The sequence below is a fragment of the Sminthopsis crassicaudata genome, chromosome 5 (assembly GCF_048593235.1).
Source record: "Sminthopsis crassicaudata isolate SCR6 chromosome 5, ASM4859323v1, whole genome shotgun sequence".
NCBI classification, from domain to species: domain Eukaryota; kingdom Metazoa; phylum Chordata; class Mammalia; order Dasyuromorphia; family Dasyuridae; genus Sminthopsis; species Sminthopsis crassicaudata.
Genome location: NC_133621.1, coordinates 30,679,909 through 30,694,709, shown reverse-complemented (window position 1 = coordinate 30,694,709; position 14,801 = coordinate 30,679,909). Strand labels below are relative to the sequence as shown.

Genomic DNA, 14,801 nt, shown 5'->3' with positions numbered 1-14,801 from the left:
TTCCTTGGAGAGTCAGCTTATCATTTCTGAAAGACTCAAGTCTTGAAAAGATTCTACTTAGCAGAGGGGGAAGTATTACATGCACAAAAATATCCTGTCCTTTGGGGCTTCTGCAATTCTTGCCACTTGAGACTTCTTTTCAACCGAGAAGTTTTTACACGACTCTAGGTATATAAAACAGGGATGCAAATCAAATTAATGACTTAAAAAATCACAGTTTCACACTGTCATATTCAGTTGTGAGACCCACTATGGAGTCATGAACCACAGTTTAAGAAGCTGGGCTTTAAAGGATGATTCATATTTTTAAAAAATAAAAACATTTTGCAATCATAAGAAATTAAAAAAAAAAGCCAGAACTCAGAAGATGCCAGTTATCCCGGTGCTATAATTTGTAACTAGTCTAATCTGCATTTATTGTATACTTACTATATGTGTACAAGGGATAGTTAGGTGGCACAATGGGAGTGCCAGGCTTTGGAGTCAAGAAGCCTCATCCTCCTGAGTTCAAAGCTGGCCTCAGATACTTCCTAGTTGTGTGACCCTGGACAAGTCACTTTATTTCTGTGTGCCTCTGTTTCCTTAATTATAAAATGAGCTGGAGAAGGAAATGGCAAATCACTCCAGTATCTTTGTCAGGAAAACCCCAAATGGGATCACAAAGAGTCACACTGGACTGAATTTACTGAAAAATAGGCATGCTAGGCCCTGTAGCTATGGAGTGAACAGCAAATAGTCTCTTCCTTCCAGGTGCTTATATTTTATGAGGGATGGGGGTGGAGAATGGGTACTGAATAGCAACAGGTAAGTATATACTAGGTAACAACATCCACAGCTAAGTATAGATGGGGTAATTGGAGGAGACAGTGAACTCTGAGGAAAAAAGCCTCTGAGAAATCTTTGGATTCTAAGGTAGATGGGAAGGAGTGCTTTTCCAGGTCCAGCCCAGGTTACAGTTGCCCAGAGGTGATAGAATTCTCTCTTCCGGAAACAGCAGCTCATCTACTGTTTTGATTGGATTATAGCCAGAGCTCCAAGGAAAGATGAGAAATAATCCTATGGGTGGGAGGTGGGGGGTGGGGTTTATGGGGATAGATCCTGAAGGTTTGAGTTAAGAGATTGGGGAGGCTTCTGGCCCAGAGAATGATCTGGTCCCTGCTTAGAAAGATGAGTCTGGGGTAGAGGATGGATCTGAGTGGGGAGCCACTGATAGCCTAGGGTGATGAGGACCTGAACTAGAGGGGTGACTGTGGGTGGAGAAAGGGGGCATTGAGAGGTAGAATAGGGATATGGGGGTGGGGAAAGAGAGGGGTCTTGGATGTCACTGATGTTGCACACATGAGGGACTAGAAGGATGGCAGTGTCTTTGCAGATACAGGAGGGGAGTGGGCCCAATATTGAAGCCTGAGTTTGTTATGCAAAGGAGGAATTTTGATACCTTCAGGATACTCAATTGGAGGTGGCTGACAGGCCTGGAGCTGAGGGAAAAGGCAAAGTTCCTGGCTGTCTAGTGGGGAACCCTCCTACATGAGGGAGGGAGCCAGGAAATGTTGAGCTTGGCCCTGTCAGAACTCTGGTCTTCTTCCTCCTAATCCTCCTCCTACTTCATGGCTGGGGTCTTTACCTGGGCTGAGGGGTGGGGAGGAGCCCACTGAATCAGTTTTTGGGGTTTTTTTGTGGGGGGTTGCCTCATTGAGCTCTCAACAACATGTTATTTCATCTGTGACTGGTTTGAACACATTCCATGAATGTGTTAGGTGGGCAGGCCCATGAGGCTTTGTGAATTCATAAAAAAATCAGCACGGTACAGGCAGCTGGTAACAGTGAGGTAGGTGAGGGATGGCTGCTGGTGGCTTTTTGTCATTTTTGTTTTGATTGCATTTATCCTGATACTCTCTGCTAGGGTAGAAACTCTAAGTATTATTAGAAGTTTGTTACTGGTTGGCTCAAACCTTGGTGAAACTGGGAGTTTGTACAAACATAAGGTTGGATGAAAAGTCTCTACTTTCTGATCCCTTAAATCTGGGAGGGGGTGGCGTGATTGGGGGATGCTGAGCATTTGTTCTCTGACATCCCCCTGGATCCCTTCTCTTTAGTCCACTTCATGTTCTTTTTCTCCTCTTGACCTTTCCCATCAGAAATCACACACCACATGATTTTAGTGGTTCCCAAATCAAGATCTGTTGTTCCTCAGTGTTCTGAGTTTTGAGGATGGGGGCAGGGGGAAGGAGAAGGATGGAGGAAACACTGATTGTGCCAAATCCACTAGTGGTGATTGTGGGGGTGGAAGAGCCCTCCTACATTACCTAGAGGGCCTCCACTCCTTAAGAGTGTGGCTCTTACTATCAACACAGCTTTAGAGTTGAACAAAATCTTCCATCCCTGCTTGGCTCTTCCCCCATGAGGATAATAAGGAGAAGATGGGGCAGAAACTTGAAAATCCATAGTGGGAAGAAATTCTGTCAAGTTCCCTTATGGCTCGGTCCTGGGCTATTGCTGCTGAAAGAGGGTGGGGCTGGGTGGGCTTCCTTGGGACTGGACTATTTGTGTTTATCAGCAGCACAAAAGACACAAGTCCCTCTCCTTCAGGCCCTTATCACTTCTCGCCATAGAGTGATGGATTACCGGCTTCTGGTGTCTCCCTGCCCCAATCCATCTTCTTGGCTGCCATTGGAACCTTCCTAAAGCACAAGTCTGCCCTTGACATTGTTTCTCTCCAGAACTTTCACCTCCTACTGCCTCTGGGGAGAAAATAGGAACTCCTCAGCTTGGAATTTGTCTCCTTAGTGCAGCTCCATCCGGGGCCCTTCCTTTAGTGCAGCTCCAAAGGCAGGCTGAAAAACTGCTAAGACCTTATCTCTTCTTATCTTGTTTCTCCTGAAGAGTCTCTGAAGGCAGGATGCCTGGAAAGGAGTGAAGAAGGAAGGAGGGCGGGCATGCAGACCTTCCAGAAATGACCCAGCTGTTTCTCCTGCTTTTAGAAGCGACCTCCTTCCCTGGGTGACCAGGCAACCTTGTGTTGTGGACAAAACAGTCTCAGATTCCTCTTGCCCCCTCAGCTCGGGTCCCTTGTCAGGATTTGAGCCGGGCTTCCTTGTGCTTTCACATTGTCTCTGTCTTGTTCTCCCTCCCAGGTTTGGGAGAAGTAGTGAATTCTGGGATGTCATCTTGCTAGTGCTGATCCCTTCACTATTCTTTCAGGGTCTCGGTTTTCATTCTCTCCACTAATAAGGATTTCAAACCCCCTCGTGCTGTAGACTGTTGTTCTAAGGCATTGTGGTTGGGTTTCTGCACTCTGGGGAAAGTCTTCTAGTGCATGTCAGTAAATGGGTTATAGTTGTTCCTAAAGTCTTAGTGCAGTCTCCATGTGGGACCAACTGATTCTTTTTAGTCTTTCATCTGGTCTCATCACCCGGTATAGTGTCTGACACGTAATAGGTCCTCCATAAATGCTACCTGACAAATTGATTCTATTAGCAGCATCATGTTGTGGACAGAAATTTTTATCCTCTTGTGACCAATCTTCTGATGAAACATATCTTTTTTTGGAGGGGGATTAATTTATTTTTTCTGTTAATATTGTTTTTTAAATTTATAATAGCTTTTTATTTTTCAAAATACATGCGAAGATAATTTTCAACATTCACCCTTGCAAAAATCTTGTTCCAAATTTTTCTTTCTTCCCACTTCCCTCTCCCTTAGACAGCAAAGTTAAATGTTCAATTCTTCTAAACATGTCTGTATTTATAATACTGTTCAAGAAAAATCAGATTAAAAAAAATGAGAAAGGAAAAAAAAAAACCCAAAGAACAAAAAAGATGAAAACACTATGCTTTGACCCACATTCAGTCTCCATAGTTCTCTCTCTGGATTTGAATGGCTCTTTGTATCACAAATCTTTTGAAATTGTCTTGAATCCCCTCCTTTGTTGAAGAGAGCCAAGTCTATCAGAATTGATCATCATATAATCTTGTTGTTGCCATGTTTAATGATCTGGTTCTGCTCATTTCACTTAGCATCAGTTCATGTAAATCTCTTGAGGCTTCTTTTAAATCATCTTAGGGGTCATTTCTTTTCTTTTTTTCTTCTTTTCTTTTTCTTTTTCTTTCTTTTTTCTTTTCTTTTTTTTTTTTTTTTTCTTTTCTTTTCTTTCTTTCTTTTTTTTTTTTTGTGTGTGGAAGCAATTGGACTTAAGTAACTTGCCCAGAGTCCCACAGCCAGGAAGTGTTAAGTGTCTGACATTAGATTTGAACTCAGGTCCTCCTGACTTCAGGGCTGGTGCTTCATCCACTGCGCCACCTAGCTGCCTCCTGCTGATCAGTTCTTAGACAACAATATTTTATAGCATTCATATCCCATAACTTATTCAGCCATTCTCCAACTGATGGACATCCACTCAGTTTCCAGGTCCTTGTCACTACAAAAAGGGCTGCCACAAACACTTTTGCACATGTGGATCCGTTTTTGATCTCTTTGAGATACAGACTCAGTAGAGACACTGCAGCACCAGATGGCATGTACAGTTTGGTAGCTCTTTGGGCATAGATCTAAATTGCTCCCTGCAATGGTTGGATCAGTTCACAACTCCACCAACAACGTATTAGTGTCCCAGTTTTCCCACATCCCCTCCAACATTTGTTATTTGTTTTTCTTGTGATGAAACATTTGGATATCATGACTAGATTGGGGCAGAGGCCAGGCCCTTTCTCTAACTCTACTCGGGAACTTATACATGATGACTGCTTAATAAATACCTCGAGTTAACCCCAGACTGTTGGTACTTTTAATTCAGTCCCTGGAAAGCATTTTTTGAAGCTCCTGCCTGCCCACAGACTAAGTGTTGACTCTGTGCTTCTACTTAGGATTCTAATGTATAGACCCGAGGAAATGGATCTCCTCTGCAGGAGGCAGCTTGGGTCCGTAACTAATGCAGAAGGGTCTGTTCCCAAGCAACCACAATTCCTAGAGGTCTATCCACTTGACTGACTTCAATTATATAAGAACAACCTCAAAACCGTGCTAGGGAATAGGCCTTCGAAATCAACATCCCACTTTTTTTTTTCCCTGAGAGGGGGCAAAAATGCAGAATCATCATTTTTCCAGCCTTATATTTGGTGTAAGCACTGAGGACTGAAAGACTCTGGTAGAATTGGAGTCAAAGAATAAACATTTAAATTTATGCTGGGTACCAGCTGATGACTGGGGATACAAAAAAGAGAGCCCCTGCCCTCAAGAGGTTTGTGATCTAATGAAGGAGACAAGCTGTACACAAATAAAAAGTGAAAAAGAAGATGTAATTTTCCCTTTATCCCTGTTCACAAATTCCCTGAAATCTATCTGGGGACCCCAGGTTAAGAACCCCCTCTTTAATCCTTCTGCGTCTCAGGCAGTCTCCTTCCAAGGTATACAGCTAGTAAGAGCTCCGGCGCCTCTGATTGAGGTCATCTTCACTGAGCAGAGTCTGATCTGCTTTATCTTTGAGGCTCTTTCTGTATTGGCAAAGGCAGGAGGCAGGAGGGAAGAGGCCCAGCAACTAGGTCAGCCTAGGCCGGCCCAGAGTTTCCTCACCCTTTCTTCTCCTTGGCCAATTCTCCTGCAGTGTCTAGGCTGACACCTTAAGGCAACTTCCCAAGGGTTCCTTCCACTCCAGTGTGTGCTCTGGGACCGTTAACTTGCTCACTGGGGTTTGCTGGTTTCCGGATAACTAGGAGCACCCCAGTCTTGGGCCCCTGGATACTCAATTGTGCCGCCCCCCTCTACCTTCCCCTTCAATCCTTTGCTCTCTTCCTTCCCCACTGTTGCTTCTGGTGACTTCATTGATGCTTTTTAGGTTAGAAAGTATTTGTTGAACATTTAAAGGTTTCTCATTTCTCTTGCTCTCCATCCCTCCCCCTGCCCCCCCATTCTGACATGTAGCATGGGGGTGTTGTGGCTGCTTTGTTGCTGTTGATCATTGTTTAAACACAACCAGTGTCTAGTAGGGCAACGGGATCAGACTGGCTGTTTGCAAGATCTGGGGGGAGCAGCTGTGAAAATGGAGGGGGTAGCGGGTCTTTCTCAACATTTAAGGATAGGCCCTTACCTATATCCCTTGCACTCTGCTGTCTACAAAATTTAAAACATGTGTGTGTATGTACATACACACATATGTAACACATCATCTAATGTTTTCCACTACATCTCTCTCCCTGTCTCTAAATTTTCACGAGATTCCACAGGGAAGTGAGTGACCTCTTCCCTTCCGGGGTGCTGGGGATGGAGAGGTGGGTGCCCAGTGGAATGACTGAAGATTCCAAGCGTGACCTTGTGGCTTCCTCCCTGCCGTGGCTGCTCCAGCCTTGGAGTTTGGGGCCGGGGTAGGAACGATGCCGGGAGGGAAGGGCAGGGGAGGAGGGCACCTCCAAGAAGAGCTTGCTTTCCTACAAGATTTTGCCATTCTTCTGCCACTACAAAGCTGTTTCCTGCTCTCTCTTCCCCCCAATCTGTGCCCATAACCATTTTCAGTCTTTTCTCCCTTTTGTCAGTCTCCTCATACATTATCTCATGGAGGCCCCTCTAAATGTCTGTCTGCTCTCTCCATTTCTCTGTCACTTTATCTGCCTAACTACTCAATAAGTCAAGGTAATAATTTGCTTTATTTCATTTATTTGCTACTTTCAGTCATGGGGGGGGAATGGAAAAACCATGAGCAGCCATTGGCTCCCTTTGGCTCCCTTTCACTCCCATTCACTTGCCAAACTCTCTCCTGTGTGGGATGGGCTTTTAGGAACTTGCTCAGGAATTAGAGATTTAATCAATCAATCAGCAAGTAATGAAACACGTGTCTATTGTGCTAAGGCTCAGGATTGATGCCAGAAACAAGAGCTGAAATTCTGATAGGGAGGATTCTCTACACAGAATAACTATAATACATCTGAAATCATTTTCATTGTACTGGTTATTATCACAAGGTTAGGTGTGTGCGTGTGTGTGCGTGTGTGTGTGTGCGTGTGCGTGTGTGTGTGTGCGCTCACACGCTAGCCACAGCAAATGACAAAGGAAGTGTTGTTAGAGGCAGGGGCATTGACAAGAACTGGAGAAGTGACAGTGTAAAGTCACAGCAGATAGCATCTCTATAAAGGCAGAGTGGTCTTGCACCATTTGATTTAAGAACAATCTGCCTTAGACACCTCAGTGCCCTGGAAGACAGTACTTTAGGAGCACTAGACTGTAAGTTTCATTAAGGCTGGGGGAGAAGGGTTTTTTAAATATGAAAACACCCTGGTTCTCAGAACCAAGCACAGTGTTCTGCACAAAGTAGATAATTCAGAGATTTATTGAATAAATGTTTGAGAAGTTCTAAAGAATATTTAATAATACTGATGACTCAATCATCAAGAGAAAGACGGTACATTTATTTTTGTCATATGTTCCCAATAAGAGGGCCATAATGTATAAGTACGTTTTGGAAAGATATTTGTCAGTGTTTATATTTAAATTTTTTTTCCCCCCCTGAGGTTGGGGTTAAGTGACTTGCCCAGGGTCACACAGCTAGGAAGTGTTAAGTGTCTGAGACCAGATTTGAACTCAGGTCCTCCTGAATTCAAGGCTGGTGCTCTATCCACTGCGCCATCTAGCTACCCCTATATTTAAATTTTTAAAAAAATGATACTTAAAAGGATTGGCAATCTTTAGAGCTCAGAATTCCCTTATATCTCAGGTCATGCATCATAAAAGTTTGAATGTGGCAAAGAAAATAGATCACTCTTTGCTGTTGGAGCTCACAAGGACAGGGGTCGAGTTCTCTTGCTGACATTTACTGGTTATTTGATCATGGGTCACACTGAAATATGATCAATTTATTATCTTGGAACCTCAGTTTCCTTATCTGTAAATTCTGAGGACCCTTTCAGCTCTGGATCTCTGACCCGTGATCCTATATTGCTGTGAAATTAAGTCATCTTGTATTTCACAAAGATAACGATGAAAGAAGGAAGGCCCAGGAGTGTGGCCTTTACTGGATTGGTATTTATCTATCCTACCCTAAATAGAACAAAACAAAATTTAAACCCCCTCCACCTCCCCCCCCCCCCCAGCAAACCCTAAAGGAGGCCTTCCTCCTTCTGTGCCTCTTCCTTCGACTTTGTGCCCTCATTCAGATATCTTTTTCTTTCATTTCTGCTTTCTTTCCATTCTTCCCTTTCTCTTCCCTCTCCTCAAGGCAGGGTCAAGGTGATCTAAAGCTCCATTGAACAAATGGGGGTGTTTGGAGCCTGCCTGCCAGGGCCTGCTAAGCTGCAAGGGGGACTGCTTTGGCACTTGGAAGACACCAGGAAACATTTCCAATGGATGCCTCTGGAATCCTGTCCCTCACACTTGCCAAGAGCCATTGGACAGAGGCCGTTGGCTTACTCTCTCAACTGGCTGGTGCTGACTGCTGAAAATTGTCAGGCTCAGCGAGCCTTCCCCTTCCCTCCCTCCCAAAGCCAACAAACAAACAAAACCCTGCTCACTTTGGCCACTAGTTCAGTATTGATCCTTCTGGGTGTTCCTAGAAAATGCAAAGTCAGAGGGTCTGGCGTCTCATAACTCATCTATATTTTCTTATACAAAGCAATCAGCCCATGTTACAGTCTGTTACATAAATTTCTCTCTCTCTCTCTTTTTTAAATTTTCAGGCCGAGGAATCTTGTAAATGTAATGGCTGGAAAAACCCCAATCCCCCGCCCACTCCTCCCCGGGCAGACGTGCAGCAGATAATTGTCAGTCTCACTGAGTCCTGTCGTAGTTGTAGCCACGCTCTCGGTAAGCAACAGACCCCCCCCCCCCCCTTCCCCTCTCAAAGAGGCCCTGGCTTGTGTGTAACTGCCATCTGAGGATGAATTTTAATCCGATTTTCCTTCAAACAGGGTAAAAGTGTGGCTCCCCCGCTTGTGATGATCTTGCTCTGAGAGTTCCATGTGGGAGCTCCACTGTCCCATCCCCAGAGGCCTCTCCTCTTTGCTTCTGTTGCCTTAACAGAGCGCCTCTGACATCAAAGAGCTCAGAAGAGACTTGTCAAATGAGATGAGACATTGGCCTCCGACTCCAAGACCAGAGTCACCATCTGTAATTCCCTCATCTAATTATTGTTATTATTGCTCCCGGTTTTTTTCTTGGGATCCTTCCTCGCAATGTTTTCTCATTTCTCCATTGCCTTGATCTCTGGTGACACTAATAATCACAGATAGTTATCACATTCTTTAGCTCGTTTGAGCCTTGTGACAGTTGGCTGAGATACCAATATTATGATGACCAATTTGCAGATGAGGAAACTGAGATTCTTAAATGACTTGTTCAGGGTTTCACAGCTAGTGAGTGTCAGACACAAAGCTTCGTTTGAGTTATGTGTGACTTCTGTTTATCGTTTTAAAATGTTTATTTTCATATTTCTTCTTTCTCTTACAAAGCAGATAGCATTTTCTGTCAGTCCAGGCAAGTTAATTAAGCATTGTCATAAGAGGATAGTTTTTTTTTTTTTTTTTTAATACAATCAGCTATTTAAAAAAAATTAATTTTATAATTATAACATTTTTTGACAGTACATATGCATAAGTAATTTTTTACAACATTACCCCTTGTACTCCCTTCTGTTCTGAATTTTTCCCCTCCTTCCCTCCGCCCCCTCCCTTAGATGGCAGGCATTCCCATACATATTTATCCTAGGTACAATATATATATGGGCAGAACCGAATTTTGTTGTTGTTGTTGTTGCTGCAAAGGAAGAATTGGATTCGGAAGGTAAAAATAACCTGGGAAGAAAAACAAAAATGCAAACAGTTTACACTTACTTCCCAGTGTTCCTTCTCTGGGTGTAGCTGATTGTGTCCATCATGGATCAATTGGAATTGGATTAGCTCTTCTCTATGTTGAAGATCTCCACTTCCATCAGAATACATCCTCATACAGAATTGTTGTTGAAGTGTATAATGATCTCCTAGTTCTGTTCATTTCATTCAGCATCAGTTGATGTCTCTCCAAGCCTCTCTGTATTCCTCCTGCTGGTCATTTCTTATGGAATATAGAATCAGCTATTTTAGCCTTGTCTACTAAGCTACCATTTTATGCAATGGGGGGAAAACAAATAAAGTCACTTGCAATCCTGCTTTCTCTTAAATAGACTAGAAGGACCATTGGAAAAACAAGCGTCCCTCATTTCATTCCAAATCACAAGGTTTTGTTACTGTTTTTTTTTTTTTTTTTTCCTGTCTCCAGATCTTCCCTAGTAGAGCTAAATAGGTTATAGGATTCTGTCCTTCAAGGACATATATTAGCTATGTACTTCTCCATACTATATATTTGGCAATTTCCATCCAGTAGCTACCATTGACCTCCCATGATCTTCCAACTTTCATTTTTTTCCTGGTACTGAGTATCCTCTCTTAGTCTGTAAAATGTTCGATATGGAGTGAAGTTAGATTGTTATTTTATTGCATTTGGCCAAAGGCCATCTTAAGGAAAATCAGGCCTGATAAGAGTGTTATCTGGAGAGAGTTATAGTAAGAAAGTGTATTTCTGAGCATGGAAATATGTAAACTTTCAAGGCAATTAGTGTCATAAAATAAATAATGGAATTTTTAGGAGGAGTCTCCAGACTTATAAAATTAGTGTTGGGTGATTCTTCACATGGAAACTCCCTTCCCTTGCAGATTGGTTATTTTATTGAAACCTAAAATCTTAGAGAGAGAGTTGCCTGAGGCACTGAGAGGGTGTGTGATTTACCCATAATAACACAGTTTGGACCTTAACCCAGGTCTACTTGTCTCCAAGGTTGACCTTGATCCCATGCTACCTTTCATTAAACCAATCCATAGCCACACTCAAGACTTTGCTAGTCTATAAAGCTATTGTTGCTCTGGGTGTTGAAACAACCAATGCTAAAAGAAACATTTGACAAGTTACAGACACTGCTGTGTCATATACTAAGTAAACGAGGCTTCGGTCTTAATTGAATATTATTTTGGATCACACCCAAGGAAAACCTTTGGCTTGGTGGCAAGGTGGGTTCAGGGTCAGAAAGAAGGGCCTCTAGTTCAGGGGATCTGCCCTGTGTTGTCTTTAATATGGGGCTTACATATAATATCATTCTGTAATAATGTATATTTGAAATGGAGTCACCTTCTTGGTTGTGGGGAGATTGGCTCTAATCTAGGGATGTATTCCTTCCCCACCACAGGGGCTAAACTGCAAAGCCAGAATTGTGCAAAGTGCCGGGTGTGGCCAACTTTGTTAGAGGCTGACTTTCCTTTTATCTTAGGCTGTGAGAAACTGTGCTCTCCGGGAAAAAAAGACTGGCTTTCAGTTATGTCTACCTTATTGTGAATTTGTCATCACGTTGCTGTGGGATTTGTGCCAGGCACTTAGCCTTTCTGGCTTTCAGTTTCATTTTCTCCAAACCTCAGAGCAAAGGTTCTTCACCTGTTTTGTGTCATGGACCCCTTTGGTGATCTACTCAAGCCATAATCCCTTCTCAGAATAACAGTTTTTAAATAGTGCAAATAGAACTCAAGGCTTGTGAAAATGAAGATCCCTTGAAATCTATCCATGAGGTCCTAGAGCCTGTGGATCCCAGGTTAGTTCCCCCTACAGATCCTTTGTAGCCTGAAATCCTCCATTTAGCCTCGAAGTTGCTCTGTACAGATAGTGCTTCTTTCTTTGAATAGGACTTATTTACCTGGTCTTCCTTTTGTGAGTTTGGTGGCTGGGGCAGGAGGAGCCCATTCTTCATATTCTTGAATATTCATCATCATAGTGATGAACCCAAGCGTGAATCCTGCTCTATCCTCCCACATCCTGGAGAATACGAACCAACACCATGTTCTTTGTTCTTTGACACGATCTTCAATGACGTCTCCTCAGGGCCCAACTCTAGGCCATTTCAAGCATCTGTATCCCAGCCTTGGACTTATGGTACTAATGACATTAAGTGGCGGTTGGTGTTTGCTGCATATGTGACATAACATTATTCATCTTTGTTTGGGGTACGTGGTGGGGGCAATCAGGGGCACACAGCTAATGTTAAGTGCCAGCTCAGGTCCTAATTCCAGGGCTGATGCTCTGCACTACATAGCTACCTCTCTTTTCTCTCTCACTCCCTTCTTACCTCCTTCCTTCCTTCCTGGAGGAAGTCAGTCAAATTTATTCTATGTCTACTTCGAGCTAAGCTCTGGAACTTACAAAAAAAAAAAAAAGTAAAAGGCAGCTCCTACCCTCAGGTGGCAGGATACCCAAAATGGGGGCATGATGAAGTCCACAGGAGTGTAAGATGGAAAATGACATGGTTGGTCTGGGATCCCTCTTTAAATGGAGGATCTAGAAATAGAGGCTGGGTTATAGTTCCTTCTTGTCCATCTGTATTTGCCGAAGTAATTGAAGGATTTTCCATGATAAATTAGTCTCAAGCTCAACATATCAAGCCAGTTTCCCATTTTCATTCTCTGTCACACTGAGGCTGTTGCTCAAGTTGACACTAATCGCTTGAGCTTTGTCATCGCCCAGATTTCCTGGACTTGTTAAAGCCAAAGCATCCTCAGGGCTTGCAAAGTTGATATCAAATGATAATAAGCAGTGATCAGAACTCCCGATGTCACTTGCCTCCTGTTGCATTCGGTCTGTTGATGGTGAGTTCTAAAGGGAGAGAGCTGGGCTGCTCCTGTGGTTGAGATGCTTATTCTCATCTTGAGAATCTGTGGCTGGTTGTCATGTGATCCTCTGTGTGGCCCTTCCTTGCAAAGTGCATGAGGGAAGCAACAGGGTATAAGGCTTGGAAGTCAGCAAACCTGGGGCCCTGCCTGATAATCAGTAGCATGGGCACTCAAGTATATTTGATGCAAATCACAAATCTCTGTTTGCTTAATCTTGTTATTCTGAAAGATGATTTTAAATGTCTCTTAATCCTGAAATGTGGAGATTCCTTCCTGTTCTTGGTAGACATTTAAATGAGCTTGTCCTGCTTGGAATCCATGAGCCCTCTAATACATGAAGAGAAAACCAAGAGTCCCCATTGGGGAAGAGATTAACATTGTGAGACTATGGGGCCTAGGAGTGCAATTTAAGAGCTAGAGATAAGGTGGAGGTCAGCCAGCCAACCCTGTAATTTTATACATAAGGCACCTGATAACGCACTGCAGGGTCAGTGTGAGAGCTAAGATCTGAACCCAGGGCCTCCAATGCCAAATCTGCTGTTCTTGCTATTGCACCGTACCATCTGACTTGAATGAGTTTTATTACTGGTTCAATAGAATTTGGCTTTTGCTAGCCTTGGTCAAGTGGTCTTGATGAGAACAAATGTTCACTTGTCATTCTCTTCCTTCTCTTTTTCATCTTCTTCCAGTTTTTCTGTTGACGGTGGAAATCCTGGTAGGACAGATGGTTTATATCCTGCAGTTTGTCCCTTGAAGTTAATTTGTATTATTTGTCCATACTTTGTGTTCACTTGTCTATACATTTTAAGTATATGTATATGTGAATTTATGTGAGGACCCCAAGGAAAGGTTTCATGAGTGTTATAAGTGTTCATGAGTGCCTAGTGGAGTATCTCCCATAATAGGTGGAAGTGAGTTGGATATTTAACTAGGGGTTACCATAATGTAATTGGTCCCTATATGTTGTTCAATCGCTGTCATTCATGTAGTCTCTTATTACCCCACTGAGGATTTCTTGGCAAAGTTACTGGTGTGGGCTGTCATTTCCTTCTCTAACTCAATTTTACAGATGAGGAAACTGAGGCAAATGGGCTTAAGTGACTTTCCCAGTTAGTGTCTCAGGAAAGTTTTGAACTTGGGAAGATGAGGCTTTCTGACCCCAAGTCTAGCTATTCTTTCCACTACACCACCTAGCACCCTTCCCCCTATATCCCTTAGCTTTCAGTAAAGGTAAAAGCTTTTCAATAAAGCCTTCCTACCCCTTATTCCGTATATAAAAAATAATTCTAAAGTGTGAATTTTTAATTCTTTTTATATCATGAATCCCTTTCGTATTTAAAGAAACTTAGGAGCTCCTTGGCAGAATAGTAATTTTAAATGAATAAAATAAATATTGGGATGATAAACTACAGAAGATTGCAAAAGAAACTTTTTTTTTCCCAACTGAGGCAGTTAGGGTTAAGTGACTTGCCTAGGGTCACACAGCTAGGGAGTGTTAAAAGTGTCCGAGGTTCTGCCCAACAAATTGTATTGAAATAAAAATATAATTAAAAAAGTTTTTTTTTCCCTCCCAAGAAACTCTGAAAATTCTAAAAACTAGATCTCTTAATTAATATCTTTGTTAATATCTTTGGGAGGTTAGAAGAAATAAAGAGAAAAACAGAGAGACATAGAAAAACATAGCCAGAAATAGAGGTAGATAAGAGGAAGAGAGATGGAGGAATCTACACTGTGAGAATCGTGATAGAATTGTAAACTTCTTGAGGGCAGATACTATTTTTTTTTTTTTTTTTTGCCTTTGTCTCCCCATTGCCCAGCAGAGTACCAGGCCTATAGGGTAGGAGCTTATTAAGTGCTTAATGGTTGATTTTTCTAGTCTCTGAAGCACTAAAATAATTGTTTACTGTTGGATTGTGTGGAATGGCAGCTGCTTTAAGCCTCTTCTGAGTATCCTAAACACTTTGCTTTAATGGCAGAAATAGGAGATGCAGCAGTTAATCCTGTTTGGCTGCCTATAAATATATAGTACAGACTTTGCCCAGCACAGGAAGCTCATTCCTTCCACAATTACATTTATCTTTTTTTCCCCTTAAAGACTGAGTCTTCCTGTGGTTTGCAGGCTAGCCTCTCATGGGTCTG

The 14,801-nt window shown here is 42.6% G+C and overlaps 1 protein-coding gene across 1 annotated transcript in view; it reads left to right on the top strand.

Annotated features, from left to right (window-relative positions):
• The window catches only part of KAT2B (lysine acetyltransferase 2B), a 105,648-nt gene that overhangs the window by 18,195 nt on the left and 72,652 nt on the right, over positions 1-14,801 (top strand). Inside the window, exon 4 of the mRNA XM_074269524.1 lies at positions 8,658-8,784. Coding sequence (XP_074125625.1) covers positions 8,658-8,784 — 127 coding nt within the window. The remainder of the gene's footprint in view (positions 1-8,657; positions 8,785-14,801) is intronic.